The sequence below is a fragment of the Pseudorca crassidens genome, chromosome 1, assembly GCF_039906515.1.
Source record: "Pseudorca crassidens isolate mPseCra1 chromosome 1, mPseCra1.hap1, whole genome shotgun sequence".
NCBI classification, from domain to species: Eukaryota; Metazoa; Chordata; class Mammalia; order Artiodactyla; family Delphinidae; genus Pseudorca; species Pseudorca crassidens.
The window spans coordinates 29,460,248-29,483,112 of NC_090296.1; the positions used below are offsets into that span (position 1 = coordinate 29,460,248).

The window sequence follows — 22,865 nt, forward strand, 5'->3', positions numbered from 1 at the left end:
TGCAGCATTCTCCCAAGGAGCCCCAGATAGAAAAGTTCCTATCTCAAACAGATTTGTAGTGGTGTGTTGTCTAAGGAAGTGAACCCCACTGATATATATATATATATATATATATTTTTTTTTTTTTTTTTTTTTTTTTTTTTTTGCGGTATGCGGGCCTCTCACTGTTGTGGCCTCTCCCGTTGCGGAGCACAGGCTCCAGACGCGCAGGCTCAGCGGCCATGGCTCACCAGCTCAGCCGCTCCGCGGCATGTGGGATCTTCCCGGACTGGGGCACGAACCCGTATCCCCTGCATCGGCAGGCAGACTCTCAACCACTGTGCCACCAGGGAAGCCCCCGCACTGATATTTTTTAGAAAACCTACATAATTCTTAAGACAATGGTTCTGGTGGAAGCACAATGAGTTTGAACTAAAAGAGATAGAAACAGTGCAAAATAAAAAGAGATCTTTGGATGCCTCATCTTTTTCATCCAGGAAGCAGATCCAGGAGGCTTTTTTTGCTAATTTAATTTTCTTATGGGAAATACAGGTTTCAACTCAGAGGGTGGAACCAAGAGCTACAGAGAACAACTCACAGAGAGTAAACTGAGCACCAATGGAAGAATTGGCAACATGTTCTCAGCTGGATTTCAGAATGGCTAGGGGCCAGTGAGTGTCGTGCGCCTCCCATATTCCCCATTATTGAACAGGAATATCTGTAAGAATTATCTTATACCTGCCTACCATCGTATTCTGGATGTCTCTGTATGTGGACAGCTAACTTGTCTCTTTAGTTCACAGATCTTCAGATTGAGAAGAAAGATACTCAAGGAGCTATACCCAAGGAATTATACCTGGGGAACTTCATCTGCACCTGGACCTGATATAAATGATACAATCTTAGACTTTGAGCCTGAGCATGATGCTATAATGGAATGAAACTTTGGGCGGGGGCGGGCTTTAAAGGAGAGATGACCATATTTTACAGGGGGGAGGAATGTGAGCCATTGTGGCTAGAAGGCAGATTTTCCAAAAGGTGGTCACAATGTTTCCCATTCCACCTGCTCTTCTAGAATCTTTCCACTCTCCTTTTGAGAGGTGAACTCTATGTTCTCCTTGAACTTGGTGGGTCTTTGTGATTGCCTTGACCAGTAGTGTACAGCAAGAGTGATGCTATGTAGCTTCCAAGACTAGGTCAAAAACATGCCATACAATTCAGCTTTGCTACGTTGGGATGCTCACTCTTGGAACCCAGCCCAGTTAGCCATTGTAAAGGCCCACAAGGAGAGAACTGAGACCTGTGAACCATAGCCCTGCCTGAGATCTTAGCTGACAGCCAATACCAACTTGCCTGCCATGTGAGTGAGAAAAATTAATGGTTAATTTTTTTAAAAAATAAATTTATTTATTTTTGGCTGCATCTTTGCTGTGCGTGGGCTTTTCTCTAGTTGCAGACAGCGGGGGCTACTCTTTGTTGTGCTGCGCAGGCTTCTCAATGTGGTGGCTTCTCTTGTGGAGCACGGGCTCTAGGCGCAGGTTTCAGTAGTTGTGGTGTGCAGGCACAGTAGTTGTGGCGCACGGGCTTAGTTGCTCTGCAGCATGTGGGATCTTCCCGGACCAGGGCTTGAACCCATGTCCCCTGCATTGGCAGGCGGATTCTTAACCACTGTGCCACCAGGGAAATCCGAGAATGGTTAATGTTTTAAGCCACTGTGTTTTGGGGTGGTTTGTTACAAAGCAATAGATAACTGAAACGCCCCCCAAAACACAGTCACATAAAACAATATTTTGTTCACAGATCCACAATTTGGACAGTGCTTGACTGGGACAACTCTTCTCTGCTTCAGGATATCTAAAGCCTTCACTGGGAAGATTCAAATGGCTGGGGGCTAGAATCATCTTGAGGTTTTTTCAGTCACATCCCTGTACTTGGGCTGAGATGACTCAAAGGTTGAGCTCATTTGGGACTATTACAGGAAGAGCTTACAGTTGGCCTCTCCGTGTCTTTGGGGCTTCCTCACAGCATCACAGCCTCAAAGTTGTAAAACTTCTTAGGGTAGCTCAGGGCTCCAAGAGCAGTTGTTCCCAGCAAGCAAGGTGGGATCACCTTCATGGCCTTTACGACCTACCTTCTGAAATCATAAAGCATCAGTTCTGCTGTACTCTACTGAGGCAGTCAGAAACCCATCCAGATTTGAGGGAAGGGGACATAGATCTCCCACCTCTTGGTGGCAGAAATGTCAAAGAATTTATGTTATAAATTCTATGTTATAAAACTGCCACAAACAATTTTTCTGTGATGTGTTAAATATGGTTAACTTGCTTGAGGTTTATGGTTGTTATGAACTGAATGTGTCCCCTCAAAACTCATATGTTGAAATCCGAAACCCCAATGTGATGGTATTTGAAGGTAGAACCTTTGGGAGGTTGTTAGGTTTAAATGAGGTCATGAGAGTGAAGCCCCCATGATGGGATTAGTGTCCTTATGAAATGAGGAAGAGAAACTGGAGCTCCCTCTCTCTCCCTGCCAGGTAAGGACACAGGAAGAAGGCAGCCATCTGTAAGCCAGGAAGAGGCGCCACCAGGAACTGAATCTGCCAGAACGTTGATCTTGGATTTCCCAGCCTCCAGAACTGTGAGAAATAAATGTCTGTTGTTTAAGCCACCCCATCTATGGTATTTTGTTACAGAAGCCTGAGCTGACTAAGACATAGTGCTGTTGGAATATGTGGCTGATGTCTTTGTCAGCTTTAGAAAATTCTCAGCCATTATCTCTTCAAATACACTTACACAACACTTTGTAGCCTTGATGTCAGAGAAGGTGATGATGATGCCTCTAAGAATGTCACAGTATGATTTTCCAAAGTCTGTTCTTAGAGCCAGGAAGCAAAAAGGAAAATAGCTCATAGTCAATCACCTTTGGAACAGAGTTTTGACTTGACCATCCAGAGCCAGATGATCCCCTTCTTACCGTAACTCCTCTCAGAGGATTCTTCTCTAATCTCCGTGAGAAAAAGGTCAGTCTGGCTTTCCCTCTATCAACACCTCTCTGTATATTTTAGCCAATAAAAATTCTACCCTGCTACCAGTAGTGGAACCAGTAGCAAACACTGAATGGCCATTCTCTCCCAGTGATGGAAAAAGTAGCCCAGTATTTGTTCAGCTTTAAATTTCATCTGTGCCTCAAAGTGTTAAGTAAAAAAATCTAGATGAAAACACAAATTTTAATAGCGTTGATACTTTTTACTATTTAGTATTGTATACTTCTAATTGGATCTTCTACAATAGGCATTTGTTACATTAGAAAAATTAATGACAAAATTAATCTCAAAAAAGTAACCTAAAATATAGCATTAATACCAATGACATGAATTTAATGTTATCCAGGGGACAAGTGATTCACATAAGATTATTAAACACTAAAATCTGACCTTGAATCTCTCCTATCAATAACAGACCAATTACAATTTGGGGCATTACAATTTGGGGCAAGCTCCAAGGTGTTTGGTGAAGAAGGTTAGAATTTGCTTCCAAGCATCTACCTGGGCCTTAGAATGAGCCCTGGGCTCCCCACCCCAGATCACAGGTTTGTCCAATAATTTGTGTAGGGAAGCTGGGCACATGGGAAAGTAAGGAGGCTCAATGTAATGCCCAGTCCCAGGGTAAGAGATGATCTGGGGTTTTTCCTTCCCATGGGCCTGTAACCGTTCAGAGGCTATCTGGGCGTATAACTCACTCCTCCAGTTATGGTCATCCTGACCAACAATGAAGAGGATGGGCCCCTGGGCCTTCTCTATTGGAATCATGCAGGGGTTCTCACATCCCCCTACAATATCATTCCTTATATCCACAATGTCCAGGAGGCCTGAAAAAGCTACCTTCATTCTCCTTAGGTCATGGCCCAGTGGTGGAATGCTATTCTCCTTGTAGTATATGGCTTTGTTTCCATTGAAGCCAGATCCATTGATGGAAACTGTAGCTGAGGTGTTCTTCAAAAATGAGGCCATGGAGAGACAAATATCAGCCCCTAAAGAAATGCCCAGAAGTCCAATGCCAGGGCCCTTTACCTGTAAGAAAAGAAGGGACAAGAGTCAAAAGTCAAGAACCTACCCAACAGAAAAATGTTTTTCTAAATGTGACTAGAGATGCTGCTAGCTTTAATTTGTGAATTGGCCACAAGAGACTCAACCTCAGCTGACAGAGTTTCTTCCCATGTAGAGACTATCGTGCTGGACACACGGCAAACAAATCTTAAACTCACTGGCAAATTTGGGAATTGGTTGCAAACTTCCAGAGAGTCATCCACTAGAGAATGCTGAGTCATTGGAGCCTGTCAATTTCAGAGCTTCATTCAAGTTGAATTAAAGCATCAATGTTCCTGGGCATCTGTGTGGAACCAAATTCTGTTCCAAGAAGTGAGTCTTTCATCAGACCCCATCTAAATATATATTGACAAATGATTAACTTTATAGAAACAAAGTACAACTTCAGAGTCCAACTGAGTGGTTCTAAGCTTATGAAATGGGTGGACAAGTTTTGATTAAAATCTGAGAACATACTCTGCTATCAGAATAAAGATTAAAAAGCATGCAAAGCTAAAAATTTAGAAACTCCACTTGCAAAAGAAATTTTAATATTACTACATAATTCCCTAAAATAAAATATCACATGAATTTTACAGTGAATTCTGCAATATTAATCCATCTGACAAAGAAAGTGGAGTAGAAGAAATCTCTGTGAAAGAAGAATAGAGCAGCATCAATGCACCTGGCACAGGTGAGTGCAAAGTGACACCCTCTCTGGAGGTAGTTCTAGAGACAATGATAAAGGACATTAGGAGAACCTGGGTGTGTTGAAGCATGTAGCACAGGGCTTCTTCAAAGTAGTCCAGGTGTATGGTGTCGAATTTCTTGGGAAGATCTTCAAAGTCACAATAAGCTAGAGCCAATGTGGCAAAGCCATGGCCAGCCAGAAGGCTGGCCCGATATTCCAACAGGGCTCCTCCAACACCAAAGATGTCAATGATCCCTGGGAAAGGTCCTGGTCCTAGAGAAGGTAATATTATAGAAAGAAGGTATTATATAATTTAAAGAAATTGCTTTCCTTTTAGAGAGCTTTCTAAAGTATTTAGTGGGTTCCCGTGAATCAAAGAAAACGGCTTCCTGAGTCATTATTGACAAGGGATACAAGTTCCAAGTTATCTCCAAGGTTCTAAGAATCTTTAGTTGTAAGGGAGGGTAACAAAGTCTAATGACTGCATCATTGAAGGAGGAATTTCACCTTTTAGACAGTGTTGAATTGCAGTGTTCTGTTACAGGATTGGACACAGAGTTAAGAATCAAAACAAAGCTTTATACTGTGTTGCACCAACCCTTGGCGTTATTTTTGGTTCAGATGTCAACTCAGAGGAAAGAAAAAGAAATACCAGGCGAGGCTTCAGGTGAGGAAGGCAGTGAAGTCTCAAAAGTGCTCTGTGGTAGAGAGGAACATGAAAAAGTGGGTAAGGGGCCCAGTGTACCCAGGACACTACAGAAAGGAGACATGGCAATAGATTCCTTGACCATCATCATTTAGTTAAAAGCGATCAGCTGATGCCTGTAGAGATCTGTAGCATAGTTATTAATAGCAAAGTGAACCTACCGATCCCATCCAGTCTTTTTTTTTTATCTGCATAATAACAGTATCCACCTCATTGGGACAATATAGAGATTAAATGAGATAATGCAAGCAAAACTCGTAGCATAGTGTGGAACATATCAAAAGCCTCCAATGTGGCCGTCAGGTCTCTGATTTAGTCAACATCCGCTTCTTCTGACCGTGCTCCCAAGCCAAACTCCCTGGGAGGCGGTATCAGAAACCAAGGCAGCCCAGGGAACATGCTGTCGAAGTCCCAGCACCCCAGCCTTACCCGGCGGCAGGAAGAGCGTGGCGCGCACCCGGCCCGCGCGCACTGGCTCACGCCGCACCCCGGGAGCCAGGAAGTCGCGCTCGTGCACCGCGCGGCCCAGGAGTCGCTGGGCGTCAGGGTCGTGGCCATCGAGCACCTCCAGCTCCACGGCGAAGGGCGTCTGCACGTCCCGCTTCAGAAACCGCCAAAAAGGCTTCTCGGGCTCCAGAGCCCAGAGGAGCCCCATGGGCTCGAGCCCCGCGAAGCTGCCGCCCAGCGCGGGCGCGCGCTCGAGGTCCAGCTGGCCGTGGGCGTCGGCGCAGTAGCGCGCGTGGGCTCGGAAGAGCGCGTCCTTCTCGTCGCGCAGGGACGCGCGCAGCGTGACCGGCTGTCCCGGGGCCAGGCCGCACACGGCGATGCGCACCGGCTCGTCCCAGCGGCGGCGGCCCGCGGGCTCCAGCGTCACTGTCACCGCCATCCCCGGCGCAATGCCGCGGTCCCGACTCGTCTGAGGTAAAAGCGCTAGGTTGTGCTCTAGGCGCGGGGCGGGGCGTACCGGGATGTCCTGTTGTCTGGCTGTGGCACCCAACCCGCCCGCGTATACGCCTCTTCTCAAACCTCTCCCTCGTGGGAGTGAAACTTGTTGGGTATGGATTCGTGGTGAAACCAGAGCTGAATGACTTTAGGTAGAATACCAAGAATTCCAGCCTCTCCATGGAAAAGGACAACCTTTTCTTTTTCTAACTTTTAATGAGTTATACACACACACAAAAAGTGCATAAATTCTAAGTGTGTATTTTAGTGAATTTCACAACCCAAACATACTTGGGGTAACCAAGCACAAGGATCCAGAAACATCATTACTTCTCCAGAAGCCACCGTCATTTCTGCTCCAGTCACTTTCCCTTCCCCAAGGTGCTCTATCCGAGTCCAACAAAACGGGCTAGTTTTTCCCAACTCTGCATTTTATGGTGATGAATCCTTCAGTGTGCCTTTTTTAGTGTCTGCTTTCGCTCAACATTCATTACGTTTGTGAGATTCATCGTTTTGTTGGGCGTAGTTGTAGATTGTTCATTATCACTGCCAAATACTATTTCATTTTGTGATCATAAATGTATTTGACAATTTTGTTGCCTATGGACATTTGGTAGTTCTCAGTTTAGGACTCTTAGGAATAGTGCTCTGAGCATTCAGTGAACATGTGTCCATTTTGATGGACATGTATGTGCGTTTCAGTGGAGTGAATACCTAGGAGTGGAATTGCTGTATTATAGAGAATAATAATGTTCGGCCTTAGTAGATACTAAATGTCAAGCTTTTGAATGTTACGTTAGAAGCAATATAGGTATAATGTTCAGGGATGCCCAGCATTTTATATGTAGTATAGTAATGGCTACTCTTTAGCAATGTCCCACCTGTTATACATACAAAATTTAACAAGTTTATAAAACACTGGGAGTATTTTTCAAATATTGGAAAGGAGGAAACTGAGGCTTGGAAAATGTTAAGATGCTGAGGATTAGCCTCTAATAACTGTCAGAACCATGACTTAACTCCAAACGTGGAACTCAACAGTGAGCGGCAGCATTGCAGTGACATATATTAGAATTCTACCTCTGAGTTCAGCACTGACTAGTTCTGAAGTCTTAAGTAAGTTTATATCTTTTGGGGTTTAAGGGTTCTTGTGTGTAATGTGATGAAAGTCTCCTATATGGAGATAAAAGGTGATAGTGTATGTGAAAGTCTTAGAAGAATATTGGGAAGCAAAATGTCATGTTTGATTTCGTAGAGGCAGAGATTGAGCCTATGCAGTGTTTTGTTTCTCATGAGATATTTGCCATAGGTTTGCATCCTGCTTTTTAAATTCTTTTTAAAGGAAAAGACATATTTTCCAAAGCAGATGTAAGCAATACTGAAACGTTTACAGTGTGAATGATAGAGTCTTCTCTGTTCATTTGCTGCTTTCCCCCAAAGATGAGTGCATCCAACTAGATTTTGATTCTGAATGTTTAAAGTACGTACATATATGGGAGTGTGAACACGCTACGGTACTGTTCTTTTTGTTGTTGTTTGTTTGCTTTTTTAAATAAAAAAGTTATATACTTTGTACTATTTTCCCACTTCAACCACTTGTTTAAGATAAGTTTTGATTTTTAAAATACTAATAGGCATTATTTTTGAAAAAGTTTTAACTTTACAGTAAAATTCAACAGAAAGTGTAGAAAATTCCCATATCCCCAGTTTCCCTTCCCACACAATTTTCCCTATTATTAATATTTTGTGTTAGTGTGGCATATTTGTTACAGTGGATGGAGCAATATTGATACATTATTATTAACCGAAGTCTGAGTTAGGTTATATAGGCATACCTCCTTTTATTGCTCTTTGCAGATATTGAGTATTTTATAAATTGAAGGATTGTGGCAACCCTGCATCCAGCAAGTCTATCAATGTTATTTTCTCAACAGCGTTATTATATTTTTTTAACATCTTTATTGGAGTATAATTGCTTTACAATGGTGTGTTAGTTTCTGCTTCATAACAAAGTGAATCAGTTATACATATACATATGTTCCCATATCTCTTCCCTCTTGCATCTCCCTCCCTCCCACCCTCCCTATCCCACCCCTCTAGGTGGTCACAAAGCACGGAGCTGATCTCCCTGTGCTATGTGGCTGCTTCCCACTAGCTATCTATTTTACATTTGGTGTAGTGTATATATGTCCATGCCACTCTCTCACTTTGTCCCAGCTTACCCTTCCCCCTCGCCATATCCTCAAGTCTACGCTCTAGTAGGTCTGTGTCTTTACTCCCGTCTTACTCCTAAGCATTATTTTTTAATTAAGGTGTATACATTGTTTTTTTAAGACATAATGCTATTGCACATTTAATAGACTACAGTACAGTGTAGACATAGCTTTTATATGCACTGGGAAGCCTAAAAATTTGTGTGATTTGCTTTATTGTAGTGGTCTGAAACCAAACCTGCAATATCTCGGAGGTATGCCTGTAAAAATTGACAAATGCATAATGTCATGTATCCATCACTACAGTATCATACAGAATAATTTCATTGACCTAAAAATTCTGTGTGTTTCACCTGTTCGTCCCCTCCTCCCATCCCCAGGCGACCACTGATATTTTTAGATATTTATTTTGCCAGAACATCATATAGTTGGAGTTATACAGTATGTAGCATTTTCATATTAGCTTCTTTCACTTAGCAATATGCACCTAAGCCTCTTCCATGTTTTTCTGAAGCCTGATATGTCATTTCTGTTTATTGCTGAGTAACATTCTATTGTATGGATGTATTATACAATAGAGTGATTGTTGGATCATATGCTGAGGCTATGTTTAGCTTTGTTAGAAATAGGTAACTGTCTTCCAAAGTGGCTGTACCATTTTGCATTTTCACCAGCAACAAATGAGAGTTCCTCTTGCTCCATATTCTCTCCAGCATTTAATTTTGTCAGTATTTTAGAGTTCAGTCATTTTAATAGGTATGTAGTCGTATCTCATTGTTAATTTTACTTTGCAGTTCTGTAATGACATATGATGTTTAGCATCTTTTCATATGCTTGTCATCTGTATATCTTCTTTGGTGAGGTATCCATATCTTTTGCCTATTTTTTAAACATTGAAGAATAATTGACTGCAACATTATGTTAGTGCCAGGTGCACAACGTAGGCACTCAGTATTTCTGTACGTTACAAAATGTCCATAGGTCTAGTTATCATCTCTCACCATACAGAGTTATTACAATATTATTGACTATATTCCCCATGCTGTACATTTCATCCCTGTGACTCCAGTATTTTGTAATGGAAGTGTGTACCTTAATGTCCCTCGCCTCTTTCACTGAACCACCTACCCCCTCCCCCTTGGCAACCACCTGTTTCTTCTCTGTGTCTGTGAGTCTGTTTCTGTCTTGTTTTGTTTTTTAGATTCCACATATAAGTGAAATCGTACGGTATTTGTCTTTGTCTGATATATTTCACTTAGTAAAATACCCTCTAGGTCCATCCATGTGTTGTTAGTAGCAAGATTTCAGTTTTTTTTATGGCTCAGTAATATGTGTGTGTGTGTGTGTGTGTGCGTGTGTGTGTGTGTGTATATATATATATACATATATATATACACATATACATATATACATGCATATATCACATCTTCTTTATCCATTCATCTATTCATGGGCACTTAGGATGCTTCCATATCTTGTTTATTATAAATCCTGCTACAATGAATATCAGGGTGCATATATCTTTTTGAATTAGTGTTTTTGTTTTCTTTGGAAAAAACACCCAGAAGTGGAATTGCTGGATCATATTGGTGTTCTGTTTTTATTTTTGAGGAACCTTCATACTGTTTTCCAGAGCAGCTGCACTAACTTATATTCCCACCAATGGTACATGAGGATTCACTTTCTCTACATTCAAGCCAGCACTTGTTATTTGTTGTCTTTTTGATAATAGCCATTCTGCAAGTGTGAGGTGATATCTCATTGTGGGTTTGATTTTCATTTCCCTGATGGCTAGTGATGTTGAGCATCTTTTTTATGTGCCTGGTGGTATCTGTCTTCTTTGGAAAAATGTCTATGCAAGTCCTCTGCCCATTTTTTTTTTAATCAGGCTGTTTGTTTTTGTCATGTTGCATTGTATGAGTTCTTTGTCTATTTTGGCTGTTAACCCCTTATGAGATATATTGTGTGCAAACATCTTCTCCCATTCAATAGGGTGCCTTTTCATTTTGTTGATGACAAAGGCAATGACAAAGAGCATACTGTCTATGTTTTCTTCCAGGAGTATTATGGTTTCAGGTCTTATGTTTTAAGTCTTTAATCCATTTTGAGTTTATTATTGTATATGGTGTGAGAAAGTAGTCCAGTTTGATTCTTCTACAGGTAGCTGACCAGTTTTTCCAATACCATTTATTGAATAGATTGTCTTTTCCCACTGTATATTCTTGCATCCTCTGTCATAGGTAAATTGACCACATAAGCATGAGTTTATGCCTGGGCTTTCTCTTCTGTTTCATTGATCTATGTGTGTATTTTTATGCCAGTACCATGCTGTTTTGATGACTGTAGCTTTGTAGTTTAGTTTAAAATCAGGGAGCATGATACCTCCACCTTTGTTCTACTTGTTCAACATTGCTTTGGCTATTTAGGGTCTTTTGTATTTCCATAAAAAGTTTAGGATTATTTGTTCTAGTTTTGTGAAAAATGCCATTGATATTTTGATAGATTGCAGTGAATCTGTAGATTGTTTTGGGTAGTATGGACATTTTAAGGATATTAATTATTTTAAAAAAGTACCTGAAACTAACACAACATTGTAAATCAACTGTACTCCAATAAAAATTTTTAAAAACAAAGATATTAATTCTTCCAATCCATGAGCACTGTATGTATTTGTATTTATTTTTATCATTTTTAGTTTATTTCGTCAGTGTCCTATGGTTTTCAGAGTATAGGTCTTTCATGTCTTTGATTAAATTTATTACCATGTATTTTATTCTTTTTGATGCAGTTGTAACTGGGATTGTTTTTACATTTCTCTTTCTGATAGTTTGTTGTTAGTGTATAGAAAAACAACAGATTTCTTTTTTTTTTTTAATTTATTTATTTCTGGCTGTGTTGGGTCTTCATTGCTGCACACGGGCTTTCTCTAGTTGCGGCGAGCGGGAGCTACTCTTTGTTGCAGCGTGTGGCACGCGGGCTCAGTAGTTGTGGCTCACAGGCTCAGTAGTTGTGGTGCACAGGCTTAGTTGCTCCGTGGCATGTGGGGTCTTCCCAGACCAGGGATCGAACGCGTGTCCCCTGCATTGGCAGGCGGATTCTCAACCACTGCGCCACCAGGGAAGCCCAGCAACAGATTTCTGTATATTAATTTTTTAATTTTTATTTTATATTGGAGTATAGTTGATCAACAATGTTGTGTTACTTTCAGGTGTACAGAAAAGTGATTCAGTTATACGTATACATATATCTATTCTTTTTCAAATTGTTTTCCCATTTAGGTTGTTAAAGAATATTGAGCAGAGTTCCCTGTGCTATACAGTAGGTCCTTGTTGGTTATCTATCTATCTATCTATCTATCTATTTATTTATTTCTAGCTGCATTGGGTCTTCGTTGCTGCACGTGGGCTTTCTCTAGTTGCGGTGAGCAGGGGCTGCTCTTTGTTGCGGTGCACGGGCTTCTCCTTGCGGTGGCTTCTCTTGTTTCAGAGCACAGACACTAGCCATGGGCTTCAGTAGTTGTGGCACGTGGGCTCAGTAGTTGTGGCTCATGGGCTGTAGAGCACAGGCTCAGTAATTGTGGAGCAAGGGCTTAGTTGCTCCGTGGTATGTGGGATCTTCCTTGACCAGGGCTTAAACCCGTGTCCCCTGCATTGGCAGGTGGATTCTTAACCACTGTGCCACCACGGAAGTCCTGGTTATCTGTTTTAAATACAGCAGTGTGTACATGTCAATCCCCAAATTATTTCGTATCCTGAAACTTTTTTTTACTGAATTTAATTATAAGTTCTAATAGTTTTTTTGGTGGTGTCTTTACAGTTTTCTGTATATAGTATCATGTCATCTGCAAACAGTGAGTTTTACTTCTTTCTTTCTGGTTTGGATGCCTTTTATTTCTTTTTCATGTCTGATTGCTTTAACTAGGAATTCCAATACTGTGTTGAATAAAGGTGGAAAGAGTGGGCATCCTTGTTTTGTTTCCTGATCTTAGAAGAAAAGCTTTCAGCTTTTGAACATTGAGTATGATGTTACATTATACATGAGTATGATGTTACATTATACATGAGTATGATGTTGCATCATACATGAGTATGATGCAGCATTAGCTGCAGCTTGTCATATATGGTGTTTGTTATGCTGAGGTATGTTCCCTCTATACCTACATTGTTGAGAGTTTTTATCATAAATGGATGTTGAGAGAAAAGGTTTTCCTGCATATATTGAGATGATCATGTCATTTTTATTTCAATTTATTAATGTGGGATATCACATTGATTGATTTGTTGATACCGACCTGTCCTTGCATCCCTAGGATAAATCCCACTTGATTGTGGTGTATGATCTTTTTCATGTGTCATTGACTTCAGCCTGCTAATATTTTGTTTGGGATATTTACATCTATGTTCATCAGCCATAGTGGCTTGTCATTTTCTTTTTTTGGTGGTGTCTTTGTCTGGTTTTAACAGGGTGATACTGGCCTGTAGACTGTGTTTGGAAAGCTTTACTTTGAATTTTTCAATTTTTTGGAATAGTTTGAGAATGATAGGTGTTAACTTTTGTTTACTATTTGGTAAAATTTTTATTACTGACTCTATTTCATTATTGGTAATCAGTCTGTTTATATATTCTATTTCTTCCTGATTCAGCCTTGGGAGATTGTATTTCCTAGGAATATATCCAGTGCTTACAGGTTGCCCATTTTATTGGCATATAATTATAGTTATCTTGTATGATCCTTTGTATCCTTGTTTTTTACCCATTCAGCCACTCTATGTATTCTGATTGGAGCATTTAGTCCATTTACCTTTAAAGTAATGATTGATAGGTGTGTACTTAACTGCCATTTTGTTAATTGTATTCTGGTTGGTTTTTGTAGTTGTTTTTTGTTTCTTCTTTCTCTCTTCCCTTGTGATTTGATGACTATATTTAGTGTTATGTTTAGATTCCTTTCTTTTGTGTGTGTGTGTATCTCTTATAGAATTTTGTTTGTGTGGGCCAGGAGGTTTATTTATAGAAATCTACATATATATGTGATTATTTTAAGTTTCTGATCTCTTAATTTCAGACACATTTTAACCACTCTGCATTTTTACTCTCCCCACCTCACCCCACTGTTCACTGTTTGTGACATCATGTTTTATATCCTTTTGTTTTGTGTGTATCTTAACTACTTATTGTGGACATATTAGGTGATTTGACTACTTTGTCTTTTAACCTTGCTTTATTAGTGGTTGAACTTGTATCTTTACTGTGCCTTTACAAATGACATTTTTTCTTTAATACTTTTAACATTTCTAGTTGTGGCCTATTCTTTTCTACTTAGAGAAGTTTTTTTTAACATTATTTTCTAAAGTAGTTTAGTGGTCCTGAACTTTTATAGTTTTTTCTTGTCTTTAAAACTCTTTATCTCTCCTTCAAATCTGAGTGATGGCCTTGCTGGTTGTTCTTGATTGTAATTTTTTTCCTTTCATCATTTTAAATATATCATGCTGCTCCCTTCTGGTCTGCATATTTCTGCTGAAAAGTCAGCTGACATTTTTATGGGAGTTCTCTTGTATGTTACTAGTTGCTTTTCCCTTGCTGCTTTTTAGTACTGAATTTTAAAAGTTCTTTATATATTCTAGATACAAGTCACTAACATATATGTGATTTGGAAATATTTCTTACCATTCTGTGAGCTGTCTTTTCAATTTTTAATGGTATCCTTTGATGCATACAGGTTTTCAATTTTGAGGTCCAATTCATTTATTTTTTCTTTTGTTGCTTATACTTTGATGTCAAACCATTATCTAATCCAAGGTTACAGAGATTTACTTCTATATTTTCTTCTAAGAATTCTGTAGTTTTAGCTCTTAAATTTATGTCTTTGATCCATTTTGAGTTAATTTTTGTGTTTGCTGTGAGGTAGGATTGAAATTCATTCTTTACATATGGATATCCTGTTGTGTCAACACAATTTGTTGAAAAGACCATTCTTTCTCCCTTGAATTTTCTTGTCAAAAATCAACTGACTGGGGCTTCCCTGGTGGCGTGGTGGCTGAGAGTCCGCCTGCCAATGCAGGGGGCGCGGGTTTGTGCCCCGGTCCAGGAGGATCCCACGTGCCGCGGAGCAGCTGGGCCCTTGGGCCATGGCCGCTGGGCCTGCGTATCTGGAGCCTGTGCTCCGCAGCGGGAGGGGCCACAGCAGTGAGAGGCCCGCGTACCGCAGAAAAAAAAAAAAATCAACTGACTGTAAATGTAAGGATTTATTTTTGGAATCTCATTTCTATTCCATTGATCTTTTTGTCTGTCCTTATGTATGTATCACATTGTTTTAATCACTGTTGCTTTCTAGTAAGTTTTAAAATTGGGAATTGTGAGTCTTCCAGTTTTATTCTTTTTTGTCAACATTATGGGTTTCTTGAGTTTCCATAGGAATTTTAAGATCAACTTATCAGTTTATGCAAAGAAGCCACCTGGAATTTTGATGGAGATTGCATTGAATCTGTAGATCAATTTGCAGAGCGTGTTAGTTTGCCAGGTCTGCCAGCCACAGATAGGGTGGCTGTAACAACAGAAGTTTATTTTCTCACAATTTTGGAGGCTAGAAATCAAGATGGAGGTGTCAGCAGTTTCTTTTTTCCTGGGGGCCATGAGGGAAGAGTCCGTTGCAGGACTCTCTCCTTGGCTTGTGGATGGCCATCTTCTCCTTGTATCTGCACATGGTGTTTTCTCATACATATTTGTATCCTCATCTCCTCTTATTATAAGGACACCAGTCATATTGGACTATGGCCCACACATATGACCTCATTTACCTTAATTACCTCTTTAAAGGCCTTATTTTCAAATACAGTCACATTCTGTGGTACTAGGGATTTGAACTTCAACATATGAATTTTGGGGAGCCACAGTTCAGCCCATAATAGGGAGTACTGCCATCTTAACATAGACTAAGTTAACTCAGACTTAATATCAAGTCTTTTGATCCATGAAATGGGATGTCTTTCCATTTCTTAGGTCTTCATTATTTTTATTCAGCAATGTTTTGTAGTTTTAGGATCTGCTTTTGAGAAAACCCAAACATCAATGCTCTCAGATTTAGAAGATAAATTGCCTGTATTTTCTTCAAATACTTTTATCCTTTATATTTTGAAGTGATCTTATTAAGTGCAACAAGTTTAGAGTTGCTATATCTTTTTGGTGAATTGAACTTTTAAAAAATCATCATGGTCTCCTTTACCTGTAATAATACTTGTTTGCTTTGAGCTCATTTGGACTGATGTTAATACAGCAACACAAATTTGATTTTTGTTAGTATTTGCCTGATGTGCCTTTTCTGTTTTCCCTTTTTAATTTTTTAAAAAATATTTTTAAGTAGTTGGTACATCTCCAAGTCATGGCCACAGCTAATTTTTTTAAAAATCCAGTCTCACAATCCACTTATGTTAACAGGGAAGTTTGATCCATAGATAATTATTGTGATTACTGATATATTCAGATATTTCTACCATTTTATTGTGTACTTTCTCTATGCTTCTTTTGTATTTCTTTCTTGCCCTCTTTTGGATTTGATGAGGTTTTCTTTTTTTTATTGGGTTCTCTTCTCTTCATTTGTAAATTAAACATTCTTTTCTCTTAGTAGTTACTTTTGAATTTTTGAAAAGGTAACTGTTATTTTAATGACTACTGTTGAAATGTTAACAGAGTGGACAGTTAGTATCTTTATCTTTCTCTCAAATATGACAAAGACCATAGAATACACTTGTCCCTCAGTATCCAGTTGGTTTCAGGACCCCCAAGGATACCCAAATCTGCAGATGCTCAAGCCCTTACATAAAATGGAATAGTATTTGCATATAACCTATGAATATTCTCTCCCATATAGTTTAAATCATCTCTAGATTATTTATAATACTTAATATAATACAAATAGTTGTAAATACAATGTGAAAGCTATGTAAATAGTTGCCTGCACATGGCAAATTCAAGTTTAACTTTTGGGAACTTTCTGGAATTTTTTTTCCCCGAATAGTTTTGATGCAGTTGGTTGAATCCACAGATGCAGAACTCATGTATCTGGAGGGCTGATTGTACTTTAACTCTGATCACCTTTTCATTTTTCATATTATTGTTGCTTCCTGTTTCTATGTCTTTAGTGTCTGCTTTTATTTTTTATTAGTGCCTTCTTTCTTTCATTGATAAGGTTACATTTTTAAAAATTTATTGAGTTGAATGATTAGTTCTTCTGTTTTGTTTTTGCTATATACTAATAAGTTTATTTAGGGCTATACATTTCCTCTGAACACCAATATGGCTACATGTGTGACGGTTTTATATGCAGTACTGTTGACCCTTGAACACCTCAGGGTTTAGAGGTACCAACTCCCCATGCAGTCAAAAATCTGAGTATAACTTTATGGCTTTCCATCTTTGTCTGTGGTTCTGCATCCACAGATTCAACCAAGAGTGGGTTTATTGAAAAATGCCACGTATAAATGGACCCATGCAGTTCAAACTCTTGATATTCAAGGGTTAACTGTATTTTCATTATTGTTTCATCATAATTTAAAGATAGTTTTTAGCTTCCTTTAGCTCCTTTTTAATCCAAGGTATTTAGGAGCAGCTTTTGTATAAATTGAAATTTTTAACTTTTTCTGAAGTAATTTCCACATTGTAATAAGTATAAGCATAGGAAAGAACTTAAAATGCAAATCAGAAGTCTTCTTTTCCTCCCCTCCTCTGTCACAAAATCTCATGTTCTTTGAGCAACGTCTTTTAACTATCTCTATTTTCTGTTTTCACTTCTTTTTATGGTTACCTCCATTATATTAGACACTATGCCTCTTTCTCTATTTCATTCATTCATTCATTTATGGTTGCATTGGGTCTTTGTTGCTGTGCACGGGCTTTCTCTGGTTATGGAGAGCGGGGGCTACTCTTCGTTGCGGTGTGCAAGCTTCTCATTGGGTGGCTTCTCTTGTTGTGGAGCATGGGCTCTAGGTGCGCGGGTTTCAGTATTGTGGCACGCGGGCTCACTAGTTGTGGCTTGTGGGCTCTAGAGCACAGGCCCAGTAGTTGTGGCGCATGGGCTTAGTTGCTCTACGGCATGTGCGATCTTCCTGGACCAGGGCTCAAACCTGTGTTCCTTGCATTGGCAGGCGGGTTCTTAACCACTGTGCCACCAGGGAAGCCCTCTTTCTCTATTTCTTAATTTTTGCATTTTAGAATTGTTCACTGTCTCCTGAACATTCTACTTACTCTTTCTTCTTCTTCCCAGTTTTTGATAAATGTATTAGTATTTTGGGCTTTTCTTTTGGTTTCATTTATAATTTTAAATAATATATTTAAGTCTTTTTTTCTTGTTTCATCACCTTTCAATTAAATCTGTGACTTTAGAAGATAGAGGTATTAGCAACCCCTGTGTTTTCCCAAGTGTTTAAACTTCCACTTTTCATCTCTCCCAGAAAGGTGTTAATGCTCCAAGTGGATTGTAACTTTTTGTTTATTTCGATTTCCTTGTGTAGTATTTAGAGAATAAAGTCTGCATCATTTCTACTATTGAGACTTTGTTGAATTTTTTAATGTTTTATACATTGTCCACTAATATAAATATTCCAATAGTATTTGAAAAGAATATGTATCATCTGTCTGTTGTGAGCAAAGTTTCCTACTCTCTTTCTTGCTCTATCTTATCTAATCAAATTTATTATTTATGTAGTTCATATTATAGAGATTTACTTATTGCTTACCTTACATCTGTCAGTTTCTGAGAGTTTAAATACGTATATGATTATTGTAGAACTTTAAGTTTCTTATCGTATTTCTAAAGTGTTTGCTTTATGTATTTAAAACTATATTGTTAGATATATAAATGTCTGTGACTCTTCTGACGTCTTGCTGGATTGCATATTTTATGAGTACGTGACTACCAGGAATAAAGACTCTATTTCCCTACCTCCCTTGCAGCTTGATGTGGTCATGTAACAAAGTTCTGACCAATAGCATAGGGGCAGAAGTGGAATGTGAAAGTTTGGGAAAGTATTCTCAAGGGAGATAGTGTGCCCTTCCCCTGCCCCTTTCTTCTTCCTGCTGGCTGGAATCGTACATGATAGCTGGAGCAGCTAGCTTTCCTTATACCATGATGTGGAAGCTACTTAGTAAGGACAGTAGAGCTTGGGTGCCTGACACTGTAGAAAATAATCCTTGCCCTGTGCCCCTTACCTGCAATTTTTGTGAAGGAGAAATTAATTCTATCTTGTTTAACCCACTTTTGGGGGGATTTTCTGTCACTACCAACCATCTCTAGCCTTAATGCTGTTCCTAAATTCTGTTGTGATAGTTGGGCTCTATATCCCAGCAAGTCTCATAAGACTAAGGAAACTGGACTAACTTAGAAAGGGGGTTCAGATGCTAGGCAGCCAAAGAAAAGATAAATTATCCACTTCATTATGATTGGTGCAAGGAGTTTGGGGTGAACTACAGAGTTAGAGGGAACAGTTCTTTAAAAAGATCACCCTCACTTTTGACACCAATAGTAAGTTTGGGTGAGGCAAGGGTTCCCAAAACTACCCACAGTTTCAATAATTTTCCTAGAAGGACTCACAGAACACAATGAAAGCTACCATATCCCTGGTTATGACTTACTACAAGAAAAGATACATACGAAAGTCAGCCAAGGGAAGATGTGTACAGGGCAGAGTCCAGGCATGTTCCTAACATGGAGCTTATGTTGTTTTCTCTTGTGAGGTCAAGACGTGTTACTCTCCTGGCCTTGATGTGCAGTAATTTGCACAACCAGGAGGTTCACCTGAACCCCACTGTTCAGTTGTATTGGGGCTCCATTACGTAGGCATGATTGATTGATTGTCCACATGGTTGATCTCAGTCTTCAGTCTGCAGGTGGACTGACACCCAAAGCCTCCAGTCTAAATCACACTATTGGTCTTTATGGTGTGGCCAGTCCCTACCCTAAGGTGTGGGCAGCCCCCACCCTAAATCATCCAGTGTGACCCAAGGCCCCCGAGCAAAGATACTGCTTTCAGGCATTCCAGAAGCCTAGAGATCACCTTCTAGTAGCCAAGGGTAATGACCAGCCCTCTTGTTTGGTAGTGTTAATTCTTCAACACACAATTGGACTTTTTTTTTTTTTTTTTTTTTTTTGTGGTACGCGGGCCTCTCGCTGCTGTGGCCTCTCCCGTTGCGGAGCACAGGCTCCAGACGCGCAGGCTCAGTGGCCATGGCTCACGGGCCCAGCCGCTCCGCGGCATGTGGGATCTTCCCGGACCGGGGCACGAACCCGTGTCCCCTGCATCGGCAGGCGGACTCTCAACCACTGTGCCACCAGGGAAGCCCCCCACAATTTGGACATTTTTAAGGCTTTCTCTTCATTTCTGTATAGAGCCTTTTAATCTGAAGCCAGAAGTTGTCTACATGTACTCAGCCTCATCTTGTGTGACCACATGCCTCCTGAGTGCATAATGACTTTATACTGTGGCTGTGTCTTCTCTTTTTCTGAATTCTTAAATCTAAGTAAACTTGGTGCTGGGTGAAGCCTATTCTGTTTTGTAAATTTGTTAATCCAAAACTGAGACCATTGCTGCTAGTAGAGCAGAGTATGTGTTACAATCTTCTATGCCTTAATTTTTTCTCACACATTTCCCACCTCTTGCTTCAGCAAATTGTGAGAGATTTTAAGTCTTCCTTCCGAATCCCTAATTTGGCTATTAGTCGTGTCCATTTTGTTTTTCAGCTCATCTACTGAATTGTGTATCTCAGCAATCATATTTGTAATTTCCAATAAATTCTTTTTCTCTGATTTTTAAAACTTGCAACTTTTTCTTGTTTTCTGATAAAATATTCTCAAATATCATATCTGAGGATGTCAGTGAGAGTTTTTTCTAAGTTGTATATGGTTCCCTGGATAATCTGTTTTTATTCTTGGGTCAGTGGTTCTGTTTGCTCAATGTGGCCCTTATGGTTCATGCTGTTGGTTTTTCCTCATGGTCCATTTATATTCACAAGTGAAGGGTTAGACTCACTGATTTACGTAGCTTGCGTGTTTCTTCTGCAGTTGTAGAAGTTTTTTGCCCCAGCAGCCTTCTCCTGAATGGGAAGTGACTGTAGGTTCCATATAAATGTGTGGGGTATGTGAATGTCACTATCAGGCTTAATTTCAGGTCACTGAACATGCTGACTCACTGGGGACAACCTCCCTGTCCTATTAAAAAAGGAGGACTTTACTCCTTTCTCCTGAAACTGGAGATATTTATTTAGTATAGTCCCCTCCCTGGTCAGAGCTGCCTTTTCTCCTGTCTACCTCCCCCACCCCCATCCCCTGTCTGTTGTGGAGATTTTAAGCCTATATACTTACCAGTAGAAAGCTTCCCTAACCAGATTCTTCACATTTTATTGAGTGTGGTCTCAAGTATTACCTGGGGCTAAGTGTCCCAGGGGCCTGTAGCTCAGTTAGGATGTGTTTGCAGAAGAGTCTGACAGGTTCCCAATGCCACAACCATCCTGCATACACTTTTAAATTAATTAACACTACCAGTTTATTTCTCTTTCCTGGAAAACAGGATAATATTTCCCAGCCTCCTCTGTAGTTCGGTAGGTTTAGATGACTAAGTTCTACCAGTGGGGTGAGGGCAAAAATGATACCCCCTGGGCTGGTCATAAAACATGATTCCCTATATTCTTTCCTTTCCATGCTAATTTTGGAAGCCACTGCAGATGTTCCAGTTGGCAAAGCTACATCATAGAAAAAAGCCTGGATCCATAAGTCAAGGCTTAAATAAGAGCTAGTGAAGACTGGTGCCTAACTTGCTTCAAAATGTGAGGAGAGGGACAAAATTTGGGTGCAACCAAGGTGTCCTTCAGTAGGTGAATGGATAACAAGCTTCGGTACTTCCAGACAGTGGAATATTATTCAGGAATAAAAAGAAAATGAGCTATCAAGCTATGAAAAGACATGGAGGAGCCTTAAATGCATATTACTAAGTGAAAGACACCAATCATCTAAAAAGGCTGCATTCTGTATGATTCCAACTCTGTGACACTCTGGAAAAGGTAAAACATGGAGACAGTAAAAAGATCAGTGGTTGCCAGAGGTTGGAGGGAGGGAGGGTTGAATAGGTGAAGCACAGAGGAGTTTTAGGGCAGTGAAACAATTTTGTATGGTACAGTAAGGGTAGATTCATGTTACGATACATTTGTCCAAACCCATAGAATGTACACCACCAAGAGGTAAACCTAATGTAAACTAGGGACTTTGGGTAATAATAATGGGTCAATGTAGCATCATCAATTGTAATAAATGTAGCGTTCTGGTGTGGGATGTTGATGGTGAGGGAGGTTGTGCATATGTGGGGGAAGGGGATCTATGGGAAATTTCTGTCCTTCTTCTCAATTTAGTGTGAACCTAAATATGCTCAAAAAAATAAAGCCTTTAAAAATATAAGGAAATTTATTTGATAGAAAGTCAGGAATAGGTCTGGCTTCATATTTGATTGATCCGATAGCTCAATGATGACACCAAGAACGATTTCCTTCTGTCCACTCTGACAATCACAGTGTCACATGGTGACTGGTGGAATAACTGGGGCTTCCTGCATCTTCGTTCATGTTTAATGGGAGGGAGAAAATCCAGAATTCCAAGTATGTCACCTAAGTTACATACTTTGCCTTGGATGGAATGTTGAGATTGACTTAAACCCAGCAGGGATGACCATCATTGCCCTTGCCATCAGGGTGGAGTTAGCTTTCCCTGATGCCCATAGCTGCAGAGGATGGCCAATTCCTGAATGAAAATCCGGAAGTCTTATACCAGGAGGAGGGGTAATGTTTGCTGGGTAAGCACTTGACAACATCCCTGAGAGCAGTGGAGGAGACCCATTACGGTATTGGTGGCTTTCTAGAAGTTAGAACAAGAAAGGAATTTTTTAGAATTTACAGAAGGAAAATATGGGACTAATAATAATAATATGGGACTAATAATAATAAATAATAATATATAAATATATTATTTAAATAATAAATAAGAAGAAGAATTATGACTATTAGTGGGACCAGTTAAGGAATTTAGAGGTTAACTTTTAGAATATTCTTGTGTTTTAGATTTGAACTCAGAATTTGCCATTAGAAAAAAACATGTTAGGAAACATGAAGAAATTAAGCACACAGTATTTCACAGCAAGATGAAAATTCTCCCTCAGTTTATCTTCAGTTCTCAAAGTCAAGTGGGGATGAGAGACACTGTGGAAACAATTCAGGTGA

General features: G+C 39.8%; 1 protein-coding gene and 1 long non-coding RNA gene across 4 annotated transcripts in view; one reads left to right on the forward strand and one right to left on the reverse strand.

Moving 5' to 3' along the window:
- LOC137221461 (uncharacterized) overlaps window positions 1-22,865 on the forward strand; it is a 63,290-nt gene that overhangs the window by 35,787 nt on the left and 4,638 nt on the right. The window contains exons 2-6 of one of the 2 annotated variants that reach the window (XR_010942015.1): window positions 532-650; window positions 2,513-2,616; window positions 2,861-2,998; window positions 4,200-4,396; window positions 4,663-4,757. This is a non-coding gene — a long non-coding RNA (uncharacterized lncRNA). Of the gene's footprint in view, window positions 1-531; window positions 651-2,512; window positions 2,999-4,199; window positions 4,397-4,662; window positions 4,758-22,865 lie in introns of both variants that reach the window. The other variant, XR_010942013.1, reaches the window with a different exon arrangement.
- LOC137221444 (peroxisomal succinyl-coenzyme A thioesterase-like) lies at window positions 3,196-6,391 on the reverse strand. 2 transcript variants are annotated; one of them, XM_067731149.1, is made up of 4 exons: window positions 5,890-6,148; window positions 5,407-5,452; window positions 4,825-5,027; window positions 3,198-4,048 (listed from the first exon to the last, which is right to left on the reverse strand). In XM_067731149.1, the coding sequence occupies exons 1-4, from the start codon at window positions 6,016-6,018 to the stop codon at window positions 3,458-3,460; spliced, it is 969 nt and encodes a 322-aa protein (XP_067587250.1). In that variant the 5' UTR covers window positions 6,019-6,148; the 3' UTR covers window positions 3,198-3,457. The 2 variants fall into 2 exon arrangements, with proteins under 2 accessions (XP_067587241.1, XP_067587250.1); XM_067731140.1 differs by lacking the exon at window positions 5,407-5,452 and having other exon boundaries at window positions 3,196-4,048; window positions 5,890-6,391.

Bases quoted from the DNA above. Each gene is read 5' to 3' on its own strand.
- LOC137221444 (XM_067731140.1), bottom strand. From the start codon at position 6,346: ATGGCGGTGACAGTGACGCTGGAGCCCGCGGGCCGCCGCCGCTGGGAC. The intron at 5,028-5,889 runs GTAAGGCTGGGG...TACCTTCTCTAG, and splicing joins CACGCTCTTCCTGCCGCCGG to GACCAGGACCTTTCCCAGGG. The intron at 4,049-4,824 runs GTTCTCCTAATG...CTTTTCTTACAG, and splicing joins ACATGCTTCAACACACCCAG to GTAAAGGGCCCTGGCATTGG.